At 46.9% G+C, this 15,061-nt stretch overlaps 1 protein-coding gene across 1 annotated transcript in view; it reads left to right on the forward strand.

Annotated features, from left to right (window-relative positions):
* Positions 1-406: 406 nt before the first annotated feature.
* STK39 (serine/threonine kinase 39) overlaps positions 407-15,061 on the forward strand; it is a gene marked incomplete at both ends in the record, with an annotated part of 297,779 nt that continues 283,124 nt past the window's right edge. The window contains one exon of the mRNA XM_080689383.1: positions 407-690. Coding sequence (XP_080545509.1) covers positions 407-690 — 284 coding nt within the window. The remainder of the gene's footprint in view (positions 691-15,061) is intronic.

The raw sequence follows: 15,061 nt of genomic DNA on the forward strand, positions 1-15,061 counted from the left end.
GAGGTTCCCGGGCGGAGCCGGCTCGGGAGGCGCAGCGCCGGGGTGCGCTCGGCGCCCCGCCCTGGGGGTCCCGGGGGGCGTCCCCGGGGGCGGGGCGCAGGGCCCCCGCGCACAAAGGGCGCCGCCCCCGCGGTGGGAGCGCAGCGGCGGCGGCGGCGGCGGGGCCGGGGCTGGACGGCGCCACTCGGGGCGCAGCGAGCGCGGCCGCCGCCTCCCCGCCTCCCGCCCGCGCGCAGCCTCCGCCTCCCGCCGGCCTCCCGCTCCCTCCCCTCGTGCGGGCTCGGGCGGCGGCGGCGGCGGGGAGGGCGTGCGCCGGCCGGAGGCGCCGGCGGCCAGGAGGCTCGGGAAGTTTCAAGTGGAAGGTCGTGCGCCGCCCGCGCGCGTGCTCCGCGTCTCCGGCAGCATCATGGCGGAGCCGAGCGGCTCGCCCGTGCGCGCCCAGCCTCCCCAGCAGGCGGCCCCGGTGACAGCGGCCCCGGCGGCGGCGGCAGCGCCCGCCCCGGCCCCGGCCCCGGCCCCGGCCCCGACTCAGACCCCGGCCCCGGCCCCGGCTCCGACCCCGGCCTCGGCCGCAGCTCCGACCCCGGCCCCGGCTGCAGCCCCGGCCCCGGCCCCGGCCCCGGCGCCGGCGCCCGCGGCGGGCTGGCCCATCTGCAGGGACGCGTACGAGCTGCAGGAGGTGATCGGTGAGTGGGGCGGGGGCCGGGGCGGGCGGCGGCTTCCGGGCCTGCCGGCTCCCGCAGGATTTCCCCCCTCCCCGGTTTATTTGTTCGCTCCGGGAGCGCCGTGCTGCCGGAGGCGGCGGGGACTCGCACTGCGGACCGGCCGCAGGCTGCAAACTTTTATCTCCCGGCCCCCGGGGCGCGGGCAGCGGCGCCGCATCGCCCTCCCGCCCCGGCCCGGCCTCGGCGGGGACCGTGCGGGCGCCGCCCCGCGTGCTGGGGGCCGTGCGGGCGCCCCGAGCCGCGGAGGCCCAGGTCCTCGGCGAGGCCGGGAGGATGCTGGCCGGCCTCCCTCGCTGACAGCGCCGCCGCCCGCAGCGCGGTCCCGCCTCCTCCGGCCGCCCAGCCCTGCCGGGCTCCCCGGGCGGGCGGGCGCCGGCCTCCGCCCCGCCCCGGCCGAGCCGCCCGCGGTCCAGGGCCGACCTGCTAGCGGGAAACCCGAGGCGGTCGCGGTCTGCCCCCCGCCTTTCCGTGCCTTCTAGCCGGCTCACAATATCACCGTACCTTACATTTTTAAATACCTGGCAAAGTGGAACGGCAAGAGGCCGGCGTTACTTTCCCCGGGCCAAGCACGTGAAGGACCTGGAAATGTGTGTTGTCTCTTCACCTAGAGCCGTCCCTATTGGACCACTCAGTTAAGAGCCTTGTCACTTGGGAAGCCTCTGGATGGGCAAAGGGGCCCTCTGCTTCTATCCTTGGCTGGGATGCTGGATGCATGGTGCAGTCCCATCTCTTGGTATTTAACCATAGTGAGAAAAATAATTCAGGGTATTTATCATCTTTTCACTTAAAAAGAGGTCTCCACCTTTAAAAATGATTACTAACGGGATTTCATTGGGTGCTTAAATGGGCCTTTATTGCCTGTCCCTGTGTGAATGAAACTGAAGTATAGATCTGTGTGTATCTATTTCATAGGCACATGCATTTCACTTGAGAAAATGGCAGGCAGGTCAGTAACCTGGGATACAGAAGCCCCAGATAACCTATATAAGCATTTGTCGGCAAAAATCTTTGAATACCCAGATATTTCATTACTTTTGGCTAAAGACTCTTGCGAGGTGAATTTTCATGTCACTGCCAGGATTAAATAACTTCTGGAGCTTCTCAAAGCCTAGAGTGAGAACCCCTTTAACTTGGCCTGTAAGCCCTTCACCCAACCTGTGTCCCTCCTCCCGTATTCTTACAGTATTGAACTGGAATGTCCTCCTGCCTGCACTACAATACTTGTGGCTTTCCATTCTTGGCCACCTTTTGTTTATTTATTTTTTTTGGTACCCAGGGGCATTCAATCTCTGAGCTATTTTGCTATTTTGAAAAAGGGCCTTGCTGATTTGCTGAGGCTAGTCTGGAACCTGAGATCCTCCTGTCTCAGCCTCCAAAGTACTGGGATTACTGGCCTGCCCTACCATGTCCTGTCATTCTTGCCACCTTTGCAAACTCTTTCTTCCTCCTGTTTTTTTTTTTAAAAAGTGTGCATGTGTATGTGTCTACGTGTGTGCTGAAGATCGAATCCATTGTGCATGCTAAGCACTTGCTCTACCACTGAGCTATACCCCCAGCCCCAAGTGTCTTTCTTTGTGTAATGAGTCTCCCTCAGCTTCCAAGGCTAGGTGAATATCTTGAGAAGCTTTCTGTTTTTCCCAGGGAAAAGTATGGTTGCTCCTCCTCCCCCCCACATACCCACATACCTCATAGCATGTAACCCCATAGTTTTTGTTTGCCCAACAAGATCTGAAGGCCTACTATGTCCCAAGCATTGTGCTTGGTGTTAGTGGTATGAGAATTAATCAACTATAGTCCCTGCTTTCAAGGACTTCATGCGTTATTAAGAGACAAGAAAGTATACTTTAGGATATGATGAGTGAGTACTGGGAGAGGCCAGAGGCCAGAGGGAGGGGAGAGTGACTGCCGGGGAAGATGAAGAGCAGGGTATTCCTCAGAGGAGGTCCTGTTTGAGCTGCATCTTGTAGGCTCAATAAGTTTGTAAGGAACTCGGTCAGTCCCATTGCTGCTTCCCCTAACCAACTGTGAACTACTCTGGAGTCTTATCATACCCTGTCTCTAACATGATGAGGTAGGCCCAAAAGTTGACTGACTGTATCTGCCACATAGCATAGTTTACTGTAGGGCCTGGACCATAATTTATATGCTTATTTTATTAATTATTAAGGCTTAAGTGCAAGCCTATGAAGACAATATTTTGAGTTGATTCCTATTGCAAGCTGATGAATAAAATCTTAAGTGCACTTGGGATTAATTACAGGCCTCTATTTTTTCAGTAACAACATCGTTAACTTAAAGGTAAAATGATATTTACTAGAGGAATTTGAGAGCAGACACACCTGCTTAGTCTATCTCAATTTTTGCACATTCATGTTATGGGAAGGGCTTTTCTATGTTTTCAATTGATCTCATATTTTTCCAACTAAAAGAGGTAGCCTGTGCAGAGGTCCTGTTATCGGAAAAATAAAATTGCTGGAATAGGATTTTGCAAGGGCTTAATGTTTATAGGGAATTATAAACTCACTTCCACTTAGTGTTTAATGCAAGTTGAGCGCTTAAGAGTGAACTTGCGGTTAAGCACTGTTGCTTAAACAGTGCATGCAAGAAGTTAGTAGTTCAAACACTGAACCAGTTTTCACACGAATGCCAACTTGACAGTCCCTGCCTCTCCCTGCCATAAGGCCGGTGTCATATGATATGCCTCCAGCAGTGTGAACGATGACCAGCAGGAGGCTCAGATGTGCCTGAGCAGAAAGTGGAGGCTAGGTGCCTTAACTTTCCAGTGTGGCAAGGGGCACTGAGCATTTCTCCTCTTCCTCCTGGGCGAGGTTGGGCCCTAGGATTAGAAGAGAATAGGTTTACTAAAATCCAAACAGAGCAGGTTCAGTGATTTGACTTCTTCTGTTTTAGAAAAATAAACACAGGATTTTCTAAGTCTAAAAATAAAGTTTACTCTTTGTTGCATTGTTGTTCTTGTGTTGTGAAAGAGCAGTGGAGAAGTTGTAATGCTCTTAGCAGTAATCTGGTTCAGAAGTTTCGCATGACCTAGAAGTGGTATAAAATCTGTTCAAGGGAGCTTTATACTTAGGGAGGGGTTAAAAGTATAAAATTTAAAAATTCCTTCTTTCAGCTATTATCTTTGTGTTAGTAGATTTCAAGTATTTCTGTCTCCTGTAGAAGTTAACTGTTGTTTTTGGAGGCCATTCCAATTCTGTTTTTGGTCTTCAGCTTCCTTTATCCCTGTTTCCATCAGTCCTCTCAACTCACCCCTTTCACCAGATTCCTTCTTTAGAAGTATAAGGGGTATTTAAAGTTACACCAATTGAAAAACTAGTTTATTTGTTGGTGCTATTAGTAATAACATCTCAGTTGGTTGAACAGAGAGTAAAATGTGCATTACATAAATGTCTATTTGGGCCTCCACAATGGAAGGGATCAGCTCAGTGAACTTCTCCCCGCAGAGGTCTTCTTTGCAGTATGGGTTTGTGTGTTTGAGCCAGGTAATTCTGGCAGTTCTGGTGTCTGTATTTCCCCCTGAGACCCACTAAACAGACCACCAGTTCAATATGTTTGATTTTATTAGGCTTTCTTTCTGGCAGGATGATATTCTTTTTTTTAATGTAGTGTTTTGCACTTGATTTCTCAGCATTGCTTTCCTTTTGTCCTGAGTGGTGATTTAGAATGATCTCTGTAGTAACAATTTGCCAACTTTGACAGAAAGAACTGGATCTCTAGACTCCTTGCACTGAGAGAGAGTTCCTCTGAGTGCATCATTTCTCTCACTGAGAAGCCTTGTTTATTCCTCTAGGTACTTTTCCCCATACCTCTGCAGTAGGGCACCTGTATCAGGAAGGCCTGTGCCGGGTCTTGAGGGAGCAGTAGCCTCCCCTAAAATGAGATTGCAAACCTCCCAGGGCGGGTCCTTCTTGCTCTGAGCCCAAGGAGCTTCTGGGGAGTTCTCTGGTGCAGGGACTGGAGCAGGTGACACTGGGTTCCTGGGGAGTTGGAGCTCAGTGTGTCTATTCTGATCCGGGAGATCTTTACACCAGGCTGCCCTGCTGCTGCTGCTGGTCCTTTCACTTTCATTCGCTCGACTTTCTTCTTCTTCTTTTTTCTTCTTTCTTGCAGTGTTGAGAATCCAATCCAGGGCCTCAGTATTCTAGGCAAGAGCTCTGCCATTGAGCCTGGCTTAGCCTTAGCCTGTGGCTTCTTTATTTACATAATTAAAGAGGCCTGAGATGCTCTGCTGAAGACAGGGCTTTGCTTTTAATTATTTCACTATATATGTACATATATATATATATATATATATATATTGAATATAGGAATGTTCTTTATATATTTATATGCAAAATATTATCATATTACAAAATATTATCATTTTATTTATTTTTAATTTTTAATTTTTATTTATTTATTTTGGTGGTATTGGGGTTCTTGGAAACCCTTCTCCGGGCTACACTCCCAGACCTATTTTTTATATTTTTATTTGGAAACAGGGTCTCTTAAACCAGCGAGGGGCTTCGAACCTGCGCTATCCTCCTGTCTCCGCTCCCAAGTGCAGGGATTACAAACGTGCGCCACCACTCCCCTCCCGGCCTTATTTATATATATATTTTTTTACAGTACTGAGGATTGAACCCCGGTCTCTCATATACTATGCAAGCACCCTCCCTCTGAGCTACATCCCCAGTCCTTGTTCTTTTTATTTTTGAAACAGAATGTCTCTTGAGTTGCCAGGTTGACCTTGAGGGTTCAGTCTTCCAGCCTCAGCTTCCCTGTAGCTGGGAATAAAAGCTTGGCCTTAAAAAAATTTTTTTTGGACTTGTGGAAGGAACCCCCCAAGGCCTTGAGCATGCTAGACAAGCACTCTACCACTGAGCTGCACCTCCAGCCCCATTTAAACCATTTTGTGTGTATGTGTATGTGTGAAGGGTATTGGGAATTGAACCCAGGGGCATACTACCTCCTTGCTATTCCCATAGCCATATTTTATTTGCCGTTTTTTTTTTTTTTTTTGTGGGTCTGGGGGTGGAACCCAGAGGCATTTAACCTCTGAGCTGCACCCCTTGCTAAATTTTTTATTCTTTTTTATTTTGAAACAGGGTCTCACTGAGTTGCAGAGGGCCTCACTAAGTAGCTGAGGCTGTCAGTGAACTGCGATCCTCTGGTTTCAGCTTCCTGAAAGCAGGGATTAGAAGCATGTGCCACCACGCCCGGCTTTTATTTGTTATTTTGAAACAGCAACTTGCTAAGTTATATGCTGAACTCAAACCTGTGATTGTCCTGTCTCAGCCTCCTAAATATTGGGAATACTGGTGTGCACCACTGCACCTAGCCCCATTTTAACAATTTTTTAAGTATTCAAGTCAGTGGCATTTGTTGTTGTTGCTATTATTATTTGTAATAGTATTTTACAGTACTGGGAGTAGAACCCAAGGGTGCTGTACCACCGAACAACATCCCCAGTTCCCTTTTTATTTACTTATTTATTTATTTATTTATTATTTTTTTAAATTTTATTTTGTGGTACTGGGGTTCCTGGAAACCCTTCTACCTCTGGGCTACACTCCCAGACCTATTGTTTATATTTTTATTTGGAAACAGGGTCTCTTAAGCCAGCGCGGCTGGCTTTGAACCTGCTTGATCCTCCTGTCTCCGCCTCCCAAGTGTGGGGATTACAAGTGTGCACCACCACGCCCGGCACCCCTTTTTATTTTTATTTGTTTATTTTTTGTGGTACTGGGGACTGCAAGGATATTGAACTCAGGGACATTCTACCTCTGAACTCTTATCTCCAGCCCTATTTATATTCTTTATTTTGAAACTGGGTCTCACTAAGTTGTGGAGGGCCTAAGTAGTTGAGTTGGCTGTGAACCTGTGATCCTCCTGTCTCAGTCTCTTAAGTACTGAGATGACAAGTGTGCACCACCATGCCCAGGCCCAGACCCCTTTTAAAATTTTGGGATGGGGTCTTGCTAAATTGCCCAGGCTGACCTCAAAGTTTCAATCCTTCTCACTCAGCCTTTCGAGAGGCTGGATTATAGGCAAGGGCTATTGTCCCCAGCATTTATATTTCTCAGTAGAAGTATACTTTCAAATGTGCCCTTTAGACTCTTAAGTGGGAAACATCTCTAGATAAAAACTTATGGAAAAGTGACTAAAATCCTTGCTTTGTTGATGCATTTGATTTGTGGCCAGTAATACAAATTTCCCCCAACTCTTCTGGTTTATTGTACACTACATTTTTGGATGATGTTTGAAAATAAATCACAGCAGTGCCAGCTCTGAAGTCAGAGGCGTGGGCTGCTGCATGTCCTGCCCTGCCAGCCACTGGCATTGGTGACCTTGAGCAAGTCCCTTAGATGTGTCTACACTCAGTTTCCTCATTGGTAACACAAAGGTGATAAAAATAGGGCTGTGAGGATGGAGAGAATGTAACACACTTAGGATGGTGCTTGGCACAGGCACACTCTCAATTAGTCTTAGCCATAACTACTATAAACTCCATTTGCTAATCAGATTCAAGTTATCAGGTGAGAACAGAGCCCTGTCTTTGGCAAGACTTTGAAGTGGCTTGAAGAGTTCCTCTGCTTGGTTTCTGCAAGGAGGGAGGGGGTGAAGGGAGAGGTCTCCCCCAAGTCTCCTTCCCCTTCCTGTGGGTGGCTGGAAGGTGGCTTGGGAGGGGAGCTGCAGGCCCTGGCTGGCTGGTTTCTCCCAGCACCTTGCGGGCCCACACCACCATGCCACCCTGCTGCGAGCAGGAAGCTGGAGAGACCTGTGGAGCTCCCGGCGATTTGGATAGCTCAGGGGTTCAGGTGCCAAATGGCCCTCTGACAAGCGGTGAGAGCATCCTGCGGGAAGGTTGCTGAGGAGGAGCAGTCCATTGTGGAAGGGCTCTGAGAGCAGCCTGCTAAGACTGTTCTTTTCTTCCACCTCTGAGTTTGCCCCGGAGGCCGCCATGCTGGCAGGAAATGCTGCTGACTAAAAGAAATCTTTGCCACGCGTCTCAGTGAGTGAGAGGACAGGGGCCTTGGCTTTCAGATAAAGTCATCTCCATCGCGCTCCTCCCCCCTCAGCCTGCAAATATGCTGTAGTGTCTCTCTTCTTTTTTCTCTGTTTTGCAGTACTAGGGGTTAAATCAGGACCTCCTGTGTTTTATCATCAGACCAAACCCTCAGCCCTGTCTTTAAAGACAAAAGAGAACCATGATAACAACAAACACTGCTGCCCCTGCGCTTCCTCCTTTGCCCTCCCTTATCTCCTTCCTTCCCCTCACAGAAGGAGCCTCCTGCTCACTCTTGCCTGCCTCAGTATGGCTTCTGCCTTCTCCCTGGAAAGTTCAAGTCTTTCTCTCTAAAGTCACCACAGTCCTGTGGCCAGAACCAGCCAGCACCGTAGCCCTTGTCGGTCTTCCTCTCTGCAGGATTTGGTACTGTACTTCCTTTCTCCTTCTGGATGGGCATGGCCTGGGCTTCCCTGCCATTTCTGTCTCTCCTTCCTTCCCCATTCCTGCCTGTCATAGCCCTCCAAGTTCTGTATGTCTTTTTGACCTTTAAAGGCTGACTGTGGGTTGGTACTTGGGCTGCCTTGTACTGTCTTTGCTTGGATGCTGCGTAGGGGCTTCATGCTCACAGTTAAACTCATTGCCTCTCTGTCCTCACCTCAGTTCTCACTGTGCTGCTTCTCCATTCTCTTCTTCTTCCAGACCGTCAAGTGCCCAGGTGTGGTGGCACACACTTGTAATCCCATTCCTTGAGAGGCTGAGATAGGAGGACCATGGGTTTAAGGACAGTGTCAGCAAGTAGTTAGATTCTCATCAACCTAGCGAGACCGTGTTTCAAAATAAAAACAAAATAGAGCTGGGGGTGTAGCTCAGAGGTAGGATGTCCAATTCAATAAAGAAAGAAAACCCTCAAATGTGAAACATCTGGGTCATCCTATGCTTTGTCATCGTCACCAGTCTCCCACATCTCGTTGGCTAAAGTCTTAAGTATTCTGCCACCTTGAGATCTTTGGTGTGTCTCCGACTCTGCATTTTGGCCACCCCTGGCTTAGTTCACACGCCCATCAGTTCTGACGTGGGTGATGATTTCCCAGTCTCGCTCCTTGCCCCTCTTGCTTCTGGCTCCAGTTTGTATAGTCACCAAAGTGGTACCGCTCTACCCAGGTCTGCATTGTGTTGCCCCTGGGCTTAAACTCTAACTGGCCCTCCCACCAGCCTCTAGCTTCACCCAAGTCATAGCTTCCGAGGCCTCTTGGGAATCATCTCTTGCCTCCCTTTCCAGCCACATCCTGCCATTTCCATCCTCAGGACAGACTCTCCAGCCAGTGCGATCCTTTTGCAAGTTGCTGAAACACTTTTTTAGCCTCTCCTGGGCAAGTTTTCCCTCTGCTCAGAATGCCATTCTACCATTCTTTCTTTTGTTTGTGTTAAAGAGCTCTGTTTCTCTAAGTTTTACTTCATTGAAATATACATCCTGAAAATTGTACATGAAGCTGAGGGGAGTAGCTTGCATCTATAGTCTTGGGTACTCTGGAGGCTAAAGCGGGAGCATCGCTTGAACCCAGGAATTTGAGACTCGCCTGGGCAACATAAGGAGACCCTGTCTCAAAAGAGGAAAAATTTAGCTGGGTGTGGTGGTGCACGTTTGTAATTCCAGTACTTGGGAGGCTGAGATAGGAGGATTGCAGGTTCATGGACAGCCTCAGCTACTTAGGCCCTCTGTAACTTAGTGAGACCTTCTTTCAAAATAAAGAATAATAATAAAAAAAAGGGTTGGGGTGTAACTCAAAGTTAGAATGACCCTGAGTTCCATCCCCAGTACTCTCCCCCCCAAAAGAAAAAGGTGTACATACACAAAAAGTGTACGTACATAAATGTATAATCTTGGTGTACCTTCATACATTGAATGCACCCATAACTAGCACCCTGGTTTGAGTTCCTTCTAAGACCCTGAATAAGTGATTTTGTTCCACAGAAGCAATTTCTGCCCTAGAATCTTTGGCCCTGTTGAGTCCTTCATTCTCTGGCAGTCCTCACACTTAAGCAGATTGTTTCCTAGGTGTCCCGCTTGGCCCTAAACTGTTTCTTTCTTTCTTTATATATTTTTTTTGTTTTGTTTTGTTTTTTGCAGGTCTAGGGATGGAACCCAGGGGCATTTAACCTCTGAGCTATACACCCTGTCCTATTTTTTAGTCTTTATTTTGAAACAGGGTCTCACTAAGTTGCAGAGGGCCTCACTAAGTAGCTGAGACTGTCTGTGAACTGCAGTCCTCCAGTCCGAACCTCCGGAATGCTGGGATTACAAGTGTGTGCCACCATGCCTGGCTGTCCTAAACTAAACTGTTAATGCCTCCTTGAGGAAAGGGTCTCTCATCTCCATACTACATACTTCGTGTTAAGTATTTGGCAAATGTTTTCTGGCTGAAGGACTGAATTCTGCAGACAAGTGTTCCCTCCCCCACTGTGGAAGAGGAAGATTGATCCTTCAAAAGTCTGTCCCATGCTGGGTGTGGTGGCACACACCTGTAATCCCAGTATTTGGGAGGCTGAGACAGGAGGATTGCATGTTTGAGGCCAATCTCAGCAACTTAACAAGACCCTGTTTCAAAATAAAAAAATAAAATAAGGCCGGGGGTGTAGCTCAGAGCTAGAATGTCCCTGGGTTCAATCACCACCACCACCAACAAAATTTGCCTCCCTGGATTCTGAGGATTTGATCTTGCCTCTGGTTAATAATGGCATTATTCAGTTGTGTTTGGGCCAATCAGCTTAAAGGGCTCTGTAGAAATTAGCTCATTAATCCTGGAAGATCAAGAGTAAGCACTTTGAGTGCTCCCACCTCCCTGTGCTGTGGCGTAGGCAAAGCCCTGGCTCTCCTGAGGTCATGGGATTGAGAGGTGGCTAGGACGTGTTGAAGGACCCAGAGCTTCCTGCCAAAAGTTCAGGCGTCCTTTTGCTTAGACATTTCAGGGCTGGGCGGGGAAGGCTGGCAGTGCTCCCCTTCTCTAGAGCCCGAGAGCTTTCCTTTCTTGCGTTATACCAATGATCTCTCTTGCTGTTTGCTTGTTTCTGTATAACCCTCACCTTGAAGCTCTGCAGGGCCTCTCCTTGTGTGGAAATCAGGGCTCTTGGAGAAGAGGAGGGATACAGATGAAACACAGGCGCAGCAATGCAGAACAGCTGGGCTTTCAAAGGTTGTTCAGAGGGCCACAGATGTATTTTTGTAAGTTATAAGGGACCCAGAGTGATAGGTCTGGGAGTGGTGTGTTAAAACCATAGAACTAGGTTTTCTTTTTCAGTCAGATTAAACTGTTATGTGAGATTATCATAGTTAATTTTGGATAAATTGCTGTAATACTTGATGTCAACCACTAAGCCAAGCATAGGAAGGAGGCATGGGGAGGGAACGGGGTGGGGATTGGGTAGGGGCTAACTAGGTGATGTGTGCATGTATGTCTACAAAAGTTTTTTTGTATCCCATTATGATGTATGAATACAGTGTACCAATAAAAAAAATAAAAAATAAATAAATGGGACCCCACTGGCCAGAGTTTAAACTTAAACAAACAAACAAACCTGTAGAACTAGGTTTTCTTTTTTAGTCAAACCAATCTACTGGATACTGTTACTTCTCTATACTGTATCTTTTCGGAAAGATTGTTTTGGGAGTCTGAGATAGGGAGATCACAGGTTCAGTGCCAGCCTCAGCAACCTGATGGGATCCTCCACAACTTAGTGGCATCCTGGGTTCAGTCCTTAAAAAAAAAAAAGGGCTGAAAGGGGCATAGGTCAGAGGCAAAATGCCCCTGGGTTCAATCCTTAATCACACACACACACACACCCTAAGAGACCCCACCTATGGGCTTTACATCCCCCCAAGTCAGTTTTGTTTAAACTGTGCTAAAATAATTCCAAAATGGTTGAAGTGGATCAAGTGTCTCCTTTTCCAAATCTGCCATTCATTGGTACAGTATTTGATTCTAGAGAGGAATTCAATGTATTAATTAAAAAGCCATTTCAGACTTGGCTTAACTGGAGAGCAGAAGAGAAACAGTAGTCTTTGGGACTTGGCAGTGCCTTATTTCTAGAAGTGATTTAGGTAAACGCTGTAGAATCCAATGTGAGTAAAGGATGAAGTATTTCAAGTTTCTTCTCACTTGCCAAACAGTTACTTGAGAATAAAAACAATGGCTTAGCTTTAAGAAACATCCTGGACATTGAGGAAACAGATGAATTATTATTTCTTTTTGCTATCCAGGAAGACATCATTTTAAGATAGAACTGATAGTGACCTCCACATTCATTTCATCTCCAATTTTTTGCCAGGTCTCTTCTAGTGAGTGGCATTCAGTATCACTTTCCTAGAAGCCTAGAATTAGGGCTACTTATTTCTTCCATTAGGTAAAAATAGAAATTTTGGTGACATTTTTAGTGTTTTCAGTTCCTAATCTTTAGTCACTGTTGTAGCTCTTTGCCAGAAAACTGGATGGGAGGTGGGAATGGCTGGCTTCCCACCATGTGAATAATAGATCTTCATCTGGGAGTATTCTGGAAGCCAGTGACCTGTGAGGATTTGAGATTTGGCACTGTATTGATGGTTGAGGTCTTGGAAGAATTCATGATCTTGTTTTGAACTAGGAAGGTCAGTCTGTGCCAGGGTTCATGATAAGGGGCTCTCTTTCTTGCCCTTTTTCGTTTGGTGATGGAAAAGGAATGCGTTTTCTCCGTTGGTACCTGTAGCTTCCTTTCCCTTTAGTTCTTCCTTATGTCCTCCTTCTCTGGCAATGTGTCTGTACCCCTTCCCTTCATTACGGGGTGACTCTGAAAGCAGAGAGAGAGAGAGAGAGAGAGAGAGAGAGAGAGAGAGAGAGAGAGAGAGAGAGAGAGAGAGAGAGAGACAGACCACAGAAGAGGGCTCCTGGGGAAAAGTGGCTGGTCAGTACTGGCCTTTCTAAGTTGGTTTCCAAATGAGAGGTGGCATAAACATGTAGGGAGAATAAGGAATCCAAGAGATTGCAGAGAAAATCCATTGCAAAACCTTTAATTTATAAATGGACTCTAAAGGTCAAAGTTGAAGTGCCTTATCTAGGGTCCCAAAGTCTTTAGACTTCCAGGCTCATGATTTCTACCTAGTTTGGTATTTTCTTCTCCTTATATCACATCGCTCACTTATTGGTAGGAAGGAAGAAAATATTATCAACTTGAGAATATATTAACTAGAGGCTGTGAGTATAGCTCAGTAGTAGAGTACATGCTTAGCATTGAAAAGATTTTGGGTTCAATCCTCAGCACTGAAAAAAATGTATTAACTACCATTTTAATAATCATGTATCTGAGAACATATTTACCATGTAGTGAAATTTTATTTCTTTAGAGGTGTTAAAATGATATTTAACACTTTTTTTCATGAGGATGGCTGTTGAACATGTAGACCAGATATATAAGTACATAGTACCTTCATTTCAACTATGATCTTTTGCCTGTTGTATTATAATAGATTAAATTTCTTTTTTTTATGGTACTAGGGTGTTGAACCCAGGGGAATTCTATGTCTGAGTTATACTCCCAGCCCTTTGTATTTTATTTTTATTTTGAAACAGGGTCTCTCTAGGTTGATGAGAGTCTTACTACTTGCCAAGGTTGTTTTCCAATCTGGAGTCCTCCAGTCTTAGTCTACCAAGTACTGAGGTTATGGGCATGAGGCTCACCATGCATGGCTTATATTCTTAGTCTTTAGTTATTACCTGTCACTGAGGTGGGCATGAGTGTATGTGTGTGTGCGTGTGTGTGTATGCGTGCAAATGTATACATAAAGAAAATATGCTTTTTCTCTTTTAAGTATATTTTATGTTATTTTATTTTGGTGGTACTGGGGTTCCTGGAAGCCCTTCTATCTCCGGGCTACACTCCCAGACCTATTTTATATTTTTGAAACAGGGTCTCTGATACCAGCCCGGCTGGCTATGAACCTTCGCGATCCTCCTGTCTCCGCCTTCCAGGTGCGGGGATTACAAGCGTGCGCCACCACGCCTGGCTCTTTTAAGTATATTTAAAAAGTGAAAACATGCCGGGCGTGGTGGCGCACGCTTGTAATCCCCGCGCTTGGGAGGCGGAAACAGGAGGATCCCGCAGGTTCGAAGCCAGCCGTGCTGGCTTAAGAGACCCTGTTTCCAAATAAAAATATAAAAAATAGGTATGAGAGTGTAGCCCAGAGGTAGAAGGGCTTCCAGGAACCCCAGTACCACCAAAAAAAAAAAAAAAAAAAGTGAAAACATTAATGTCAAAGCCCTGTTTTCAGCCAAGCATCTCAGGCCTTTTTACTAGTATGTGTGTGTGAGGGGGAACCCAGGGGCCATGGGTATAGGTCAGTGGTAGAGCTCTTGCCTAGCATTCTGAGACCCTGTCTTGAGACAAAAATGGGGAGTAGGAAATGTGAGAAGAAGATGAGGGGGCTGGGGATGTGGCTCTGAGGTATAGTACTTGCCTTGCATATAGTTTGAAACCAGTACCAAACAAAAAATAACCAGGTGGGTTTCTTCTTTTCCTTTGAGTTAGGAACATTTTGGTATTTGAATGATCAAAGGGGCTAAAGGTTTAGCCTGTTATAGATCACAAAGCAAGGAAATATCCAATGTGTAAGCCATAATAGAAATTCATACTGAATTTTTTTTTTTTTTTTTTCGATGGTGGGAATCAAACCTGGGGGCTTGCCCATGCTAGGCAAGCACTTTACCACTCAGCCACATCCCCAGTGCATATACCTGCCTTATTAGGAAAAGGAATTAATGACTGAGAGGTGGAAAAAAAATCTGGGTAGGGAGATGAACTGGTTTCATTTTGGGCAGTTCAGGAACAGTCTGTACTTTCTCACGTTTAGTGTCCCTGGAGTGACTGAGGCTGTAGCAGAGAACGTTTTACTCTGTAATCCATTTTAAAATTTGTTCTCACAGGCCCTTTCAAATTTCTGGAGTTCCAAACCAAGTGTCTGATCTTAGACAAGAGTTGCTGTGGAAACATTTTTAATATGGCATCTCTCCTGGGTGGCTGGGTGGCCAAGATGAGGTTGACGGAAGTGTTCTTGTGTATCTTCAAGTTGTGATTAGAATGAACTTCACACTAGTGATATTTTTGGCCTAAGTCAAGATCAAGGCTAGATTGTTTACCTTTACTAAAGTAAATACTTATGGGTTGTTTAAAAAGTGCCGCTCTTGGCTGGGTTGTAGCTCAGTGGCTCTTGCCTCACAAGTGTGAGGCCCTGGGTTGCATCCCCAGCACTGGAAAAGCACTGGAAACGTGTCCTTGTCAATGTGTAGGGGTAAGAGGCGATGGG

This window comes from Muscardinus avellanarius (assembly GCF_963383645.1).
Source record: "Muscardinus avellanarius genome assembly, chromosome: 2".
Lineage (NCBI taxonomy): Eukaryota > Metazoa > Chordata > Mammalia > Rodentia > Gliridae > Muscardinus > Muscardinus avellanarius.